This window comes from Lipophrys pholis (genome assembly GCF_963383615.2).
Source record: "Lipophrys pholis genome assembly, chromosome: 21".
In the NCBI taxonomy this organism is placed as follows: Eukaryota; Metazoa; Chordata; class Actinopteri; order Blenniiformes; family Blenniidae; genus Lipophrys; species Lipophrys pholis.
The window spans coordinates 5,279,307-5,292,611 of NC_137649.1; the positions used below are offsets into that span (position 1 = coordinate 5,279,307).

Consider the following 13,305-nt stretch of genomic DNA (forward strand, 5'->3'; position numbering starts at 1 on the left):
ATGAGATCCTCGGCTTCTGTTCTGTGCTGAAATGTGAGATTTAGCCTCTGGCGCGGACGGCTTCCAAGACTAAACGTCAGATACGCTCGGGGGAAATCAACGTGTTTGGAGGGTTTCGCGGATGAAGTGTGCGGCGTGTTGTAATGCCACAGCGTGTGGTCAGTATCCACCAACACATCAGGATGCATCAATCTGCTGGCTTCAACGTGAATGCAGTCAGGCGCCGTAACTGGAGCCCCATCGACACACCCCGCATGTCTCATTTATCTCATCACACTTACACTATCATATCAGTATTTCCCAGATGGATCTAACTTGTTAAAGTCGAAGAGGAAGCCGGGGTTCTAATTTATTTCTCCGCACAGCTCGGTTTCATCATAGCACATCTTTCTAATTGGCAGCAAAATGGGATTTTTAGTTTTACTATTGACATATGTTGAGTTAGATACTTAAAAACATGTCGTCAAACAAGAGAAAGTAAACTAGCCTCGTGTCGCTCCCTTGTAATACCACTTCGTGCCACAAGATGATGCAGTTTCCTCTGCAAGAACGAGCGTCAGCGTGACGTTAAAGACCAGATCTGAATGGTACTAAACCTGGCATCAGTCAATAGTCTTACACGCGTGCATATTATAAAGTAAAACTGCTGCTTCTTGCAGTATTGAATTAGTAACTCAGTGCCGATTGGAAGTAGTTATTGAAGTCTCAGTTTGCTTGAAATATTTTAATTGTGGTGAAAAGCGGAGAGCTTCAGAGCTGCTGTTTCTCTCTTCCCTGCTGACGAGCGAGAGCTGCTACTCTTAACATTTACTATTTCCTGTTTACTGACGGAGGAATTACTGTATAATCCTGGACGAAGTCGGAGTAACTCAGTCTTCTTGACAGTAACATAAACGAGGTTCCATCATCAAATCAGTCAGTGTCCCGTTTTAAGAGCTCTCTGCGGTTTGGTCGTCAATCCCAGCAGTTTTGTTGTTGCTTCTTCTTTTTTCATCTTTAGTTCACGAATTAGTTTCTTTCAGATTATAGAGCATCTTCCTCCACTAACTGATGTAACTTCAACCAGTCATTGTACTGACCCCCTCAGGGTCGACAGTTCAGCTGATGTGTCGGTCGAATTGATCAAACAGGCAAAAAAATAAACCCCCAGAGACTTAAAGTCACGAGTTATACTTTTAAATTAAATGAAGTAAATATAATCAATCAAGTCTTTTTTTTTCTCTCTTTTGTAGTCAGAAGACACTTTGTTCCAAACAAAGTCCCGTGTCGTTGCACAACACTCCTTTTTTCTGTGACAAAAACACACTGAATGGTGATGAAAAGCCCCAAACGGCACACATACGGTTTCCAGAAACAGAGTAATTATATTCATTAAAATTGCTCCGATTTGCAGAAAATCTTTTGAAACAATGGTGCTGCAGCTTTCCCCACTAATGGAAACACTTCTTCCTCTTCTAGGTCGATGCACAGACGCCCGAGCGCAGGACGTGATATTGAGCATTCTGCATATTTAAGAACAAATGGCCTCTCGTACAACATGACTGTTTCAGCACAAAGCGTCTCCCCGAGTCAGGAGTTCGTCCTCAGAGACTAAAGATGTTGCAGCGGCGCTCTGTTCTCTCCTCCTCCTCCTCCTCCTCCTCCTCCTCCTCGGTCCTGCAGCTCGCTCCTCATCTTCATCAATATCCCCCCAGCCCTATAATGTTGGGTACAATCCCGCCGTGTATTGGTGGGGCTGACATATAGACCTAATTACCGAGTCTAGTGGAATGTGTTTGTGAGCTCTGCTCCCCGCCTCAAACTCATCTGTGGAGAATATTACAGCACAAAGCTCGTCCCGTCTGAGCTGCATACAAAGGAGCCGGGCCGCTCCGGAGATGTGTGTTATTACGAGGCGCTTGCTTTGTGCTTTATCTCATGCATAAAAAGATATCATGAAACATCAGGAAACAAACCTGCGCCGGGGCGGACAAAACAAGGCACGGTCCCACTCCCCGGCGCGACGTTAGCAGAGTATGAAGTGGGGGGTGAGCTCAAGCGACGGCTGTCGATTCAGTGAACACGAGGAAAGCCGATACGGAAGCTGATCCTCGAGAAGAGGTGAAATATGTTTGGCTGATTTTAGCCTCCATCAACACGTCCAGCTGCAGCTGAAAGCACTCGGGTGCAACGGTTTTGTGGTTTGGGTGTTTGTTCACACGACGACGGTGCTCGGAGCCACTGACAATGCAACTTTTTTTGTGCATGCGCAACACGGTTGTAGTAAATAGTTGTTCTGCACATGCTCAGTAGATGGACAGTAATGTAGAGTAGAGTATCATGACTCCCAGTACAGATTCTCCTGGACTTGCTCGTTTTATTTTGACAGTCACTGTAATAACAATCCAACTCGGTCGTCTGTCCACTGGAAATGTCTGTGTTCTCGCGTTGTCAATGTTTACAGTGGATTGTTCTCTGCGGCATGAAAACTACATTATTTTCAGCGATTCTCCTGTTCCGTGTAAATGGACATCGTTTTTAAAATGTTGCCGTGTAATTGCAAAACTTTTCAAAAAAACAAATACGCAACGACGATACGTTTTCATCTGAAACGTTGTCGTGTGAACGAGGCCTTCAGCACTTTACGAAAGCTTTCCTAGCTCCTCTCTGGATTCTATAAAGTCTTTAATCATACGCAATTCTATTTTCAACAACGTGTGAATGAGCAAAGCCGATAGTGACCTTTGACCTTTGCAACCCCTTCGATAATACGGTCGATATTAAAAGTACCAAAACCCACCGACGCTACAATCAAGAGTAAAACAGGACCGACCAACTTCAAGCACGTCAATGATTCAACATCTTATATCAAAATAGAAGGGTTTCCTCCAAATTAAAAGACATTAAAGATTAAACCAGGGTCACAAATCTTTACATTTTTACACTTTAAACTTTACTTTCTGACAAAAAGCGATATTTTTTTGCATTGCTGAGATGCTTCAATAGAAGAATCGCTGTCAGTAACAGATCACATTGGAGTGGCTGGATCACCTGGCTCGATGTCCAGGGAGCGCGTGTCGATCTGGATGTGCAGGTTCTTGGCGGTGTCGGAGCAGAACTCCTCCAGGACGCACTGGACGGCCTCGGTGACGTTGTACGGCACCGACTTGGAGAACTTCATCTTGCTGTTGACGACCACGCTGCCCTTCCTGAAGTTGAGGATCTCCAGCTTCTTGAAGCCCGTCAGGTTGGCCTGCAGGTACGGCATCAGCTGCAGACAGACCGAGAGGAGGGGGGGTGGGGGTGGGGGGGGGGAGGAGGGGGGGTGAGGTCGCTGTCTGTCTGTCTGGAAACACAATTTCTGATCCCAAATGTCTGCGCGCTGCCTCGAGGGAACCCGAACGCTCCTCAGAGGCAGGAAGCTGTTCAACATTTGACAGTTAATTTGATATTAACGACCAAATGTTTGGTCTCATTCATCAAATCGCCTCATCTGTTATGCATGAGAAGTTGCAGGAGACACTCACACGGGGAATATATTATAAGAAAATTACACATCCACTCCGAACCAGAGTTCACTTTTTACTGTTCAAACCGTTTGCAGAGCTGGAAAACCACACCAACCTGCACTTTCCCGTGAGTCCAATGGTTTCCTCTGTTTAAATGGTAAAACGCTTCCTCATGCCTGTGCTTGAATAAACGCATCCAGTCGGATTATGCCCTGCAATTCATGTGTGCCAATGCAAATCTCCTCATTCACATCTTTTTCCACTTCCATTCATGTATTTATTGGACGAATTAAAGATTCATAGTGCGAGCCGTGGACGTGACGTAATGTCTTTTAAATCATAGTCGCGTCTCTCAGAGGAGCAGGAGAAATAAAAAATCAGCCGGCTGGTGGAAGTGGCCGTTTTTAAAGGAGATTAAAGTCATATTTTAGGCTGAGCTCTGGACGCGAGTGCATCAGGTGGTCTTTGAGGGAAACTGCCACATCGCTCCTACGTCTGATGAAAGTGGCAGCAGAAAGCATGGTGACGGGCTCCTCATTACATATCAGGTGAGCTGGAGAGGAAGGAGACGTTTAACCCCCCCCCCCCCCCGTGTCCTTCGCAGTGGTTTGTTCCATTTTCCTGGACCAGTGGAAGTGTGACACTGTGCAGTGATTTTGAGAAGATGTAGAAAAAGAAGAGAATATCCAAGCAAATAAGGATATAGGTTAAAAAAATCATTGAGAATGGTGGAAATATATTTATATATATATTAGGGATGTCCCGATCACACTTTTTTGCCCCCGGTACCGATCCAATTTTAACAGTCTATTTTTGGAGCAACTAAGACGTCTGAAGCAAAAAGCACTATTGGCAGAAGCTTTGTTTAGCTAGAAATTATTGTAAAACTCACTTATTGAATCAAAATTCTTCTCAGAATGACTTAAACATAAATGCTCTTAGGCAATGTAACTTCTTTGTGTATCAAATTTCAGTTTAACTTAAAGCAGTATGAGAGGTTTGACCTGAATGGTCACGAAACATTTACATTTCAGTGTGAATTATAAACACTTAATTCCACTTCAAAGTGGTAAAACCTGTTTGACAAAAGTATTCTGAACATAGTTCTCTCTAGAACTTACTCAGAATATCCCCGTCTCCCTTCAAACTAGAGTAACCTTCTGGGTAATTTTATTTGCCATATAGCTCCCCTGTGGGTTATCCTTTATTTTAGAATCCTTTATTTTAAAGCCGCACCGAGTTTGCTGCTTCAGTATACCTTTTTCTTTAGTTGTTGTTGTAAACTGAGGGAACATCCACACGACGAAAAAAACGATCTTTTTCCACCCTGGCCTTCTCCCAAACTTCCGTCCACACCTCACTATGAACACGACTCAACACGAGGCTTCAGGACATGTAGTACACATGCCAGGCCTTTAGGGGCGCTGTGACTCACCAAACACAATAAAAAATCAGAAGAAGACAGACCACATAGAAATGTAGAAGTAGACTTCTGCACATAAACGCATAAACCACTAAATATAACTCTAGTTTTATAGGTCTATGGCCCCGCTCCGCCTGCTTCTAGCTTCTGCAGCTCGACCGGAGCTTCTAGTCCCTGATTGTTCTGGTTATTAGGGGACGTTGCGGACCGCGTTCTTTTTTTTTAGCTTGGCGGGATGATCAGCTGGATTTGCCGATTCCCGATCACTCACAAATCACCAATATTGACCCCGATCCGATATCTACCGATCTGATCGGGACATCCCTAATATATATATATGTATATATATATATATGTATATATATGTATACACACACAAATAAACTAAGGCCTTATTCACTTAAATCTCAATACAACCAAATTGATCAAAGATTTTACAAATATTCAGTCAGTGGCTGAGTATGTGCGTTTGTGAGTGCGTGCGTGTGTGTGTCAGTGCGTGTGCGTGTGTGTGTGTTGAAGTGATAAATACGTTTATGAGTGATTCTGGCAGCGACCGCCACTGATGTGATTACGTTGTTTACTGAGCGGACACAGTAAAGCAGCTACGGTTTGTTTCAGTCATCAGTTTTTCTTCACTTATTCATTCTGACACACACACACACACACACACACACACACACACACACACACACACACACACACACACACACACACACACACACACACACACACACACAATATCTCACTTCAGTTGATCTTTACTGAAATGTAGTTTCAGAATATAGATCCACTTCAAAACAAACTGATGTTTTAATCTTTTTCCCACAACTTAACGAAATCCAGATTTCATATTATGCGCAACGTTAGCAGATGTCAACAAACCCATATTGTCACTGTTAAGGAGCGTGAATAGCGGCCATTGTTGTTATTGTATATCTACTCACGCATGTGCAGAAGAACAAGTTACTACAGCCGTGGGGCTGAGCATGTAGCCATGTGATTATATCTTCCCCCGTTTCCACGGAGACGGAGTCGGGGCGCTGTCATAAAGTTCTATCTTGGGAGCTGTTTTCAAAAAGCTGCACCGTTGTCGTGTAAACAGAACCCTAAAACGCAACACAAGTTTTCCACCTTCACCTGAAAATGTGTAACCAAAGCCTTGGATGTCCTTGGGGGGGTGTTGTTTGAGTTTCGAAGATGGCCAGATATAATTATAAAAATTTAATGTGCAAATGTTGAAAAGAAAAATGTCATGAGCCACTGGTGTAAACGACAAGGCTGGATTTTATTTATTCCAACGAGGACAATCGATCTATTTCACATTAAAACATAAAACATTCAAACCAACTGTGTGGTTCGAAACTCTGCAGGAGAATATCGATCTATCTAGAGAGAAAATGTCTTTCAGTGCTGCATGTTTGATGGAATCCTATTTTTCCAGACTATAAATTGTATGACTCAAGTGTTTTTGTCCACAGAGCGGCTGATGGAGTCACTCTGAGGCTGACAGCTATTCCTCGTCTCTGAGTGACCGCTCCAGCTTTACATCCCAGCCGGTAAACATCAAGTCCCTGCAGGTTTCCCCTTCACGTTCACACAGGCAGAATTAATCAAGCTTAACGGACTCACGTGCCGATTGATTCTTATTGGGTCTGATTTATATCATCACCATGCGCAGGTCATTGTGACGAAGCTCGGAGGAGGACGCTGCACAGTCGGGCTCTGCTCTAATATTCACCCCGGGGAACTTCCTCGCTCTATCACGGGCTCCTAATGGCGGCCGCTGGGAGCATCCTGCTATGACTGATGAATAAAAGCCATTCAGTTCGACTGTAAAATATGTTGACACCACAGAAATGGATTTGTGGCTGTCAGTGTGAACAAATTAGTTAGGGAGAGAATCCTGGATATGGAATAAAATGAAGCTTTGTCTTAATAGTGTTAGTGTTATGCTGTTTTTAGTTTTTTTTTAAATATCAGAAGAATCTGAATCATCTTTTCTATTTGATAGACGTCATATTTATATATATATATATATATATATATATATATATACACACACACAACTTCATGCATTTTATTGTTCTTTTAAGTTTTCTATCTCTTTATATATTTATTTGTGGCACACCCACGGACAATGACAATAAAGACAAATCTGATTCTATTTCTAGTTCATTTTTAAGTGGATATATATCATATTATTTGTGTTTATGTCAGAGCAGGTGAAATATTTCTAGGTGTTATTATTGTCGGTGGTGCTGATGGCATAATTCTTTTGGTGCAGACTATTAATAACATAATTTATTTAACTAATTATTCATGTGTTTTCGCCTAATTGTTGTCATTTAATGATAACAACAGTTATTATAAAATTGTAAATATGTTGTATTTCTTTCTTATTGTTTTGTACGTCTTTATTTAGTGTAAGTTTAGACGTTAACCCAGCAGCTGCCCATCAGGTCTGACCTCCAGGGTAAACACAGCAATGCACCAAAGTGAAAACACACCTGGACAACCTCGTTCAACCCTGAATCATACCCTGAGTTAGCAGTTGTTAAAATAATAGAAATGCTTAGACTCTCGGAGCTTCAAGCCCATTACGCTGCTTTATTATTAACTGGAACGAATCAAATCGTTTGCAGACGACACATTGCTATTAACTCAATATATTTTTTTTTTCTTGTTAAGGAAATGTAATTAAATTGGGAGGTTCAACAAATCACTTATACATGCGGGGCTACATGGTGGATCGTAAGCAGTCCTGTTTCTTTTTTTTTTATCTTGTTAACTGTTGTACCTAAAGTCAGAAAGATGCCTGACAATACATTTTTGTCGAGGTACGCTGTAGTTTTCTTCTCGTTACCTTCACCAAGGAGGTTTTAAAATCACCCGCGTATATTTGTCTGTTTGTTAACAAGAGATCTCAAAACCCAACGAGCTGACCTTCATGAAATTTGTACAAAGGTGCGTTTTGATCAGCGGAGGAACCCACTAAACTGTGGTGGTGATCCAGATCAAAACATACTTGTTTACAAATTTTCATTTCGCTATACAGTATATTGTTACATGCTGAGCCTGTCACTTTAAGTGACAAGTGCATTGTGGGAAATGGAGTCGTGGCATGCTTTGGTTTTGGGAATGTTTTTTTGGTTTTGTTTGTTTTCGGTGCTCGGCAGCCGGCATGAGCCACAAGCTAGTGAGTGAAACGCCATGATAAGCCGGGATTCTCAACTACGGTTCAGATGATAACCTGGAAGAAGGTAAGAATACTGTCTACTCTTGTGTTCTTTCAAATCGTGAACTAAAATCGTGGGATCACCAAACTAAATAAATGAATAAAGGCTGGATGATCTGGATGTGGAACATGTTTACCCTGATTGCTCTTGTTCTAAAGTAAAATCATAAACACCAGGTCATTATTGGAATTGAAAACCAGTTCTCAATTAACTCACCTGGTAAACTAATGGTCAAATAAATAAATGAATAAATAAATAAAAATTGTATTTTGGAAGTACATTTTTTGATTAAAAATGATGCCTTTACTCTTTATTCTGAGCTGATGAGATAAGCTAAATTCATGGAGGAAATATTACTTCAATTAATTCCCAGTATGGTGACGGTGACCACTCTGGACTCTACGCTTTTCTGTGTGGGCTTTACTGTTCTACCTGTGCATGTGTATATTTTCCTCCAGGTCTCCCACAATTCAAGTGTCTCTACATTGTCTGTAGGTGTGAAAATACATTGTCCTCCTACGTTACCCGAATAAAGTAAATAGGAGCATCATCAGCTGAAACAAAATCTAGATTTGAAACCCAAATTGCCCAAATGCAGCCTCATGCAATTTCTTCTTAAAATGGTAAATCAATGTTAAAGAGAAAGTCCAAAACAGACGATCTTGGAAAAAAGAGTTGAGTGCAGGCGGCCGCAAGCCACGTCTGAATTAAAGTGCAGCCCGGCTGTTAAATGAAGGGATTCCCTCACCTTGTTCAGGGAGAATTACTAATCACAGCTGAATTCAACTGAGAAAACTGGCAATAAAATAAAAAGTCTAAGTAAGAGTGGGGCAGAGCGTCCCGCCGAGTACTCAGGTTGATGAACATGTATGAAAACAGTGACAGAAATATTAGCCAAGTTCCCTTTAAGAGACTGCTGGGGCTTGCTAATAAAGTGGGAGTAAATTGCTTTTATTTAAAAGAAAGATTTGTCTTTTTGTCCAGTGGTGCCGTTTATGAATAAACCAGATGGGGGATTTGGAGGTGGATAGGAAGCATTTTCCCCGCATGCTGGGCTTCCTTGTATTCATTGAGAAGAAATCATAAAACATAAGAGGCGAAAAAACATCGATTTTCTATATGACGCAGCGTTGCAGGATGCTGGAGTCGACATCGGCTGACTGACGATGAAGGCAGTCAAAATTAACAACATGAATTTAAGAAAAATAAGATATGAAGCTTTACAGTTTCCACCGCCATTCCTGTAACGACTGATCATCTTTTAAAAGTGCAGTGTGAATCCCTGCTTAGGCGACAATGAAGCTTGGAACCACTGAAAAGGCAACTTTTTGACATTGGCTCCCAAAGTAGAACTTTTTGAGAAAGCTCAGACTCCGTCGTGCGATGCACATTTTTGCAAACACTGCCACTGAGCACCACGGCCGTATCACATAGTTGTTCATAGTAGATGGACATGAACAACAATGTTTGAGTGTCACGACTCCCAGTCCATGATCTCCTGGGACTTGGTGGTTTCCAGCATTCCTAGTGTTTCTGTGTAAACAGACATCGTTTTCAAGACCCTATAAATGCAAAACGTTTGTGAAATGGAAAAGGAAAAACGATGCGTAGTGAAGGTTTTTTGTTACTCTCTTTACTCAATGGAACCATCCTGGACTCTCCTAATGACAAATCCCCCTTAACTGCATGGGTTTTACATCGTTGGTCACTCGGCTGATGTTTATGAAGATCCAGTCAATCCCATTGCGGAGTGATAAAACCCTCCACCGCTTGTAAAATGACAGAAGATTCACAGCTTGTCGTCTGTTTTCTACTGTGCGTTTCCCCGCCAACCTTTCCCCGCCTCGGTAATTCAGCCGAGTCATTGTTCTCAGTGAATAAGTGCTGCGTCACTCTACCTGCCCGAGCTTGAAATTATTCTCCCGCTTCCTCTGTTGGTCTGAAGCATCCAAACATTCCCGTTCGCGCAGCACAACAGCCTGCAGGTGTGACTCAGAAGGCTTCACTCACGGGGAAAAACAAACCAACAGGGGCAGCTGCTCGTGTTCATTAATCAGCTTTCTGTTTTATCCGTCAGCTCGTAATGAAATTCATCAGAGCGGGAGGTGGAGGTCGGGCGGCAGTCAGGTGCTTCTTACCAAAGAAGCATCACAAAGCAGGAGAAAGAGGTCAGGAACGTAACAAGGCTCATTAGGAGTGATGTGAATCACAGAGGGGCGGTGGGATCTGACGCTCCAGAGATGCAGACGTAATCAGAGCATCTGCATGTTGTCTTTTCTTGTCAAGGTTAAGCTTTACATTGTGTTCTTCAGAATGTTCCTGTGTGCATAAAATCAGTATTTTGCCTCTATAACCAAGTGACACAAGTGATTTTCAAATAGATAAGATTTATGGATCCGCGTCCCGGGCTCAGGACTGGTCCACATATTTTGCGACGAACCCTAAACCTCTGAAATAATGGCAACAAATAGCAGAAGAAATCGACAAATAATTCATACTGGGTGTATAAAGATGTATGTTTTAGCTGTCCTTTTTTGTCACAGAGGTAGATATCCATCCATCCATCCATCCATCCATCCATCCATCCATCCATCCATCTATCCATCCATCCATCCAGTCAGTCTCTATGTCAACACGTGATTGAATGTTAGCAGATCTTTGTGTTGATTGGTTTAAAAGAGGTGAGCACTCACCAGGTCGAGGAAGGTGTTCTCCAGGGATCGGTACTCGGACGAGGTCTTGTTGAAAAGGCCGTCTGAGAAGTCCATGTTGGTGACGCGCAGGCTGAAGAAGACCACCAGCTCCCGGCCGTGGCTGGCCGTAGTGGTGGTGGGCGTGGTCAGGTACCTGAGCGGGGGTGGGGCCGTAGCCGTGCCGGGTTCCTCCCACACAGGCGGGAAGGCGCTCCCCTCCTCCGCGAGCTCGTTTTGGCCGCCGACCGGCACGTCGGTGTGGTCCAGCTCCACCGTAAGGTCCTGCACCACCTCCACCTCCTCTGGAGCTGCAGGCGCCATGCTGGTGTCGCTTTCACCTCCTTCCTCCAACACCTCCAAGTCCTCGTCGATGACAACGATGGCGGACTCGCCTGTTTCAGACTCGGTCTGTGCGGCGTCGACCTCAGCGGGGATCACAGACTCTTCTGCTACCTCAAAGAGTCCAGAGTCTATTGTCGGACCGGGCGCGTCAGTCGCACTGACAGTAGCTGCTGGAGGTGTCGGGACGGAGATGGGGACGGTCTCCGTCCCACTAGTGTCCATTTCTGGGGATAAATCACTTCCTCCCGTCTCCTCTGGGGACTCCTCTATCACTCCTTCTGGCATACCGTCATCACCTGGGCCTGTCACCAATTCCAACAGAAAACACGAATGAGCCCAAGCTAAACCATTTCTACAAAACATTATAGATATTAAATGCATAGATTAGAATAAAAATATCAGATATCATATTTTTGCCATCAGAAAACATTTTAAAGACTAATCAGGTATAGCTGTAGTTCTTATAACTTCTCAGAAAAACATATTGCAAATCAAGAAAATAAAACTCCCCGGAAGAGTCTTGATAAAGTCATTTTATTGAGTGTTTTTTATATGTCATGGAGTTTTGACGCTGTTGTGTTGATCATTCATTTTGATTCAAAGTACTTGATTAGAGAGAAAAAAAAAAGATTCACACTCCAAGGTCCTTGTGTTAATTCTATCTTTAACAAAATGAAGATTAAATCTTGTTTTACATTTTCTTTTATCATCAGAAATCAATGCAAATGTGTTTTTTTGGGGGCAAAAAAACCCCATATTTTTCCTTTCATAAACTGGAGAACATGTATGATAAATGTTCCATATTTTATAAGCTAATGTTTGTTTTCTTCAGTAGCGGGCCGTCCGGACCTGCAAGACCTTCTCTGCAGGCCAAAGAAAAATATCAGAATCACAGACTATTTAAATAATTCCAAACTGTCTGTCCGCGTCCTCTCATAGCGTCTCCCCCGGCTGCGCTGCTTCCAGACATATATTTCCATATTAAAGCTTTTAACCAATCATATTTTAGTCATCACCTGTTACCAGGGTGAAGAAATCTGCCTGCAGTGTAAAATAAGTGTCAGTCACTGCTGCTTCAACTAATCAGATTTTGATATTGGCGACTCAGGGCCTGCTCGCAGGCCTCGGGTGACGTCAGCATATTCAAGCCCTCTGATTGGATCATCAGAGAGTTCACTCTCCAGCGAGCTGACGTCTGTAGCGAGCTGCACGAACAAAAATACAGTTGTGTTGATTTAATAGCGGTTTTGTCAAACTAAAATGACTAAAGGAAAAGATAAGGTGATTTGGTTGCAGAATTATTGTCAAAACTATTTTCAAGACAGATTTTTCCGAGAGGTCTTTGAACGCATCACAAAGCAAGGCGCTTTACTTTCTTCAGTACAACTTCCATGGCAGGATTCAGGATTATATCATTTGCCATCATATTATTTTCAAGACTACGAAAAGCTGACGTTCGTCACCCTCCTCGACGCCCCAGAAGTTTTGGGAATAGCAGCCGCCTTATTATGCAGCTGCAGCTGAAGGAGAGTTGAGAATTCTGGGAATTTTTCATCAGTAAAGGAATTTATTCTGGCTACACGAGTATCTATCTGTGATGCAATCGGTCTTTATACTGCATTTCTGCATGATAATATGGTTTCTGTAGCCATAAAAAAGTTGTTGAGGGGTGGATTGACTCAGACCAGCGCCAGGGAAGGCCTGGGTCTGAAATGCACGGCCCGCCACTGGTTTTCTTAGGCCAGTTTTCACTGCAATGTGATGTGATTGTAAAATTCACAGCTTTTTCACATTTCTTAGACTTTTCCATTCGATAGACGTTGAAATGGATGCTGAAGGTGACATTGTTCTCATAGTTTTTAGATTGAAATGTTGGTTCCTCGAAATAGATAAAAACAGTTGATTGTGTCGTATATCATATTGGCTTGTTTATCAGTCAAAACGATAACCTTCTGTTTGCTGTTACTCAGTTAAAAAAATTCCAAAAAATAAAATGAATATATATATATATATATATATATATATATATATATATATATATATTTTATTTTTAATTTATTTTTTAATTAATTAATTTATTTAATATTATTTTTTTAAGCAGGACTCATATTTAAACAGGC

General features: G+C 42.3%; 1 protein-coding gene across 1 annotated transcript in view; it reads right to left on the reverse strand.

Annotated features, from left to right (window-relative positions):
* impg1a (interphotoreceptor matrix proteoglycan 1a) overlaps positions 1-13,305 on the reverse strand; it is a 64,522-nt gene that overhangs the window by 11,473 nt on the left and 39,744 nt on the right. The window contains exons 13-14 of the mRNA XM_080490681.1: positions 10,844-11,487; positions 3,031-3,250 (exon numbers count right to left, since the gene is read on the reverse strand). Coding sequence (XP_080346807.1) covers positions 3,031-3,250; positions 10,844-11,487 — 864 coding nt within the window. The remainder of the gene's footprint in view (positions 1-3,030; positions 3,251-10,843; positions 11,488-13,305) is intronic.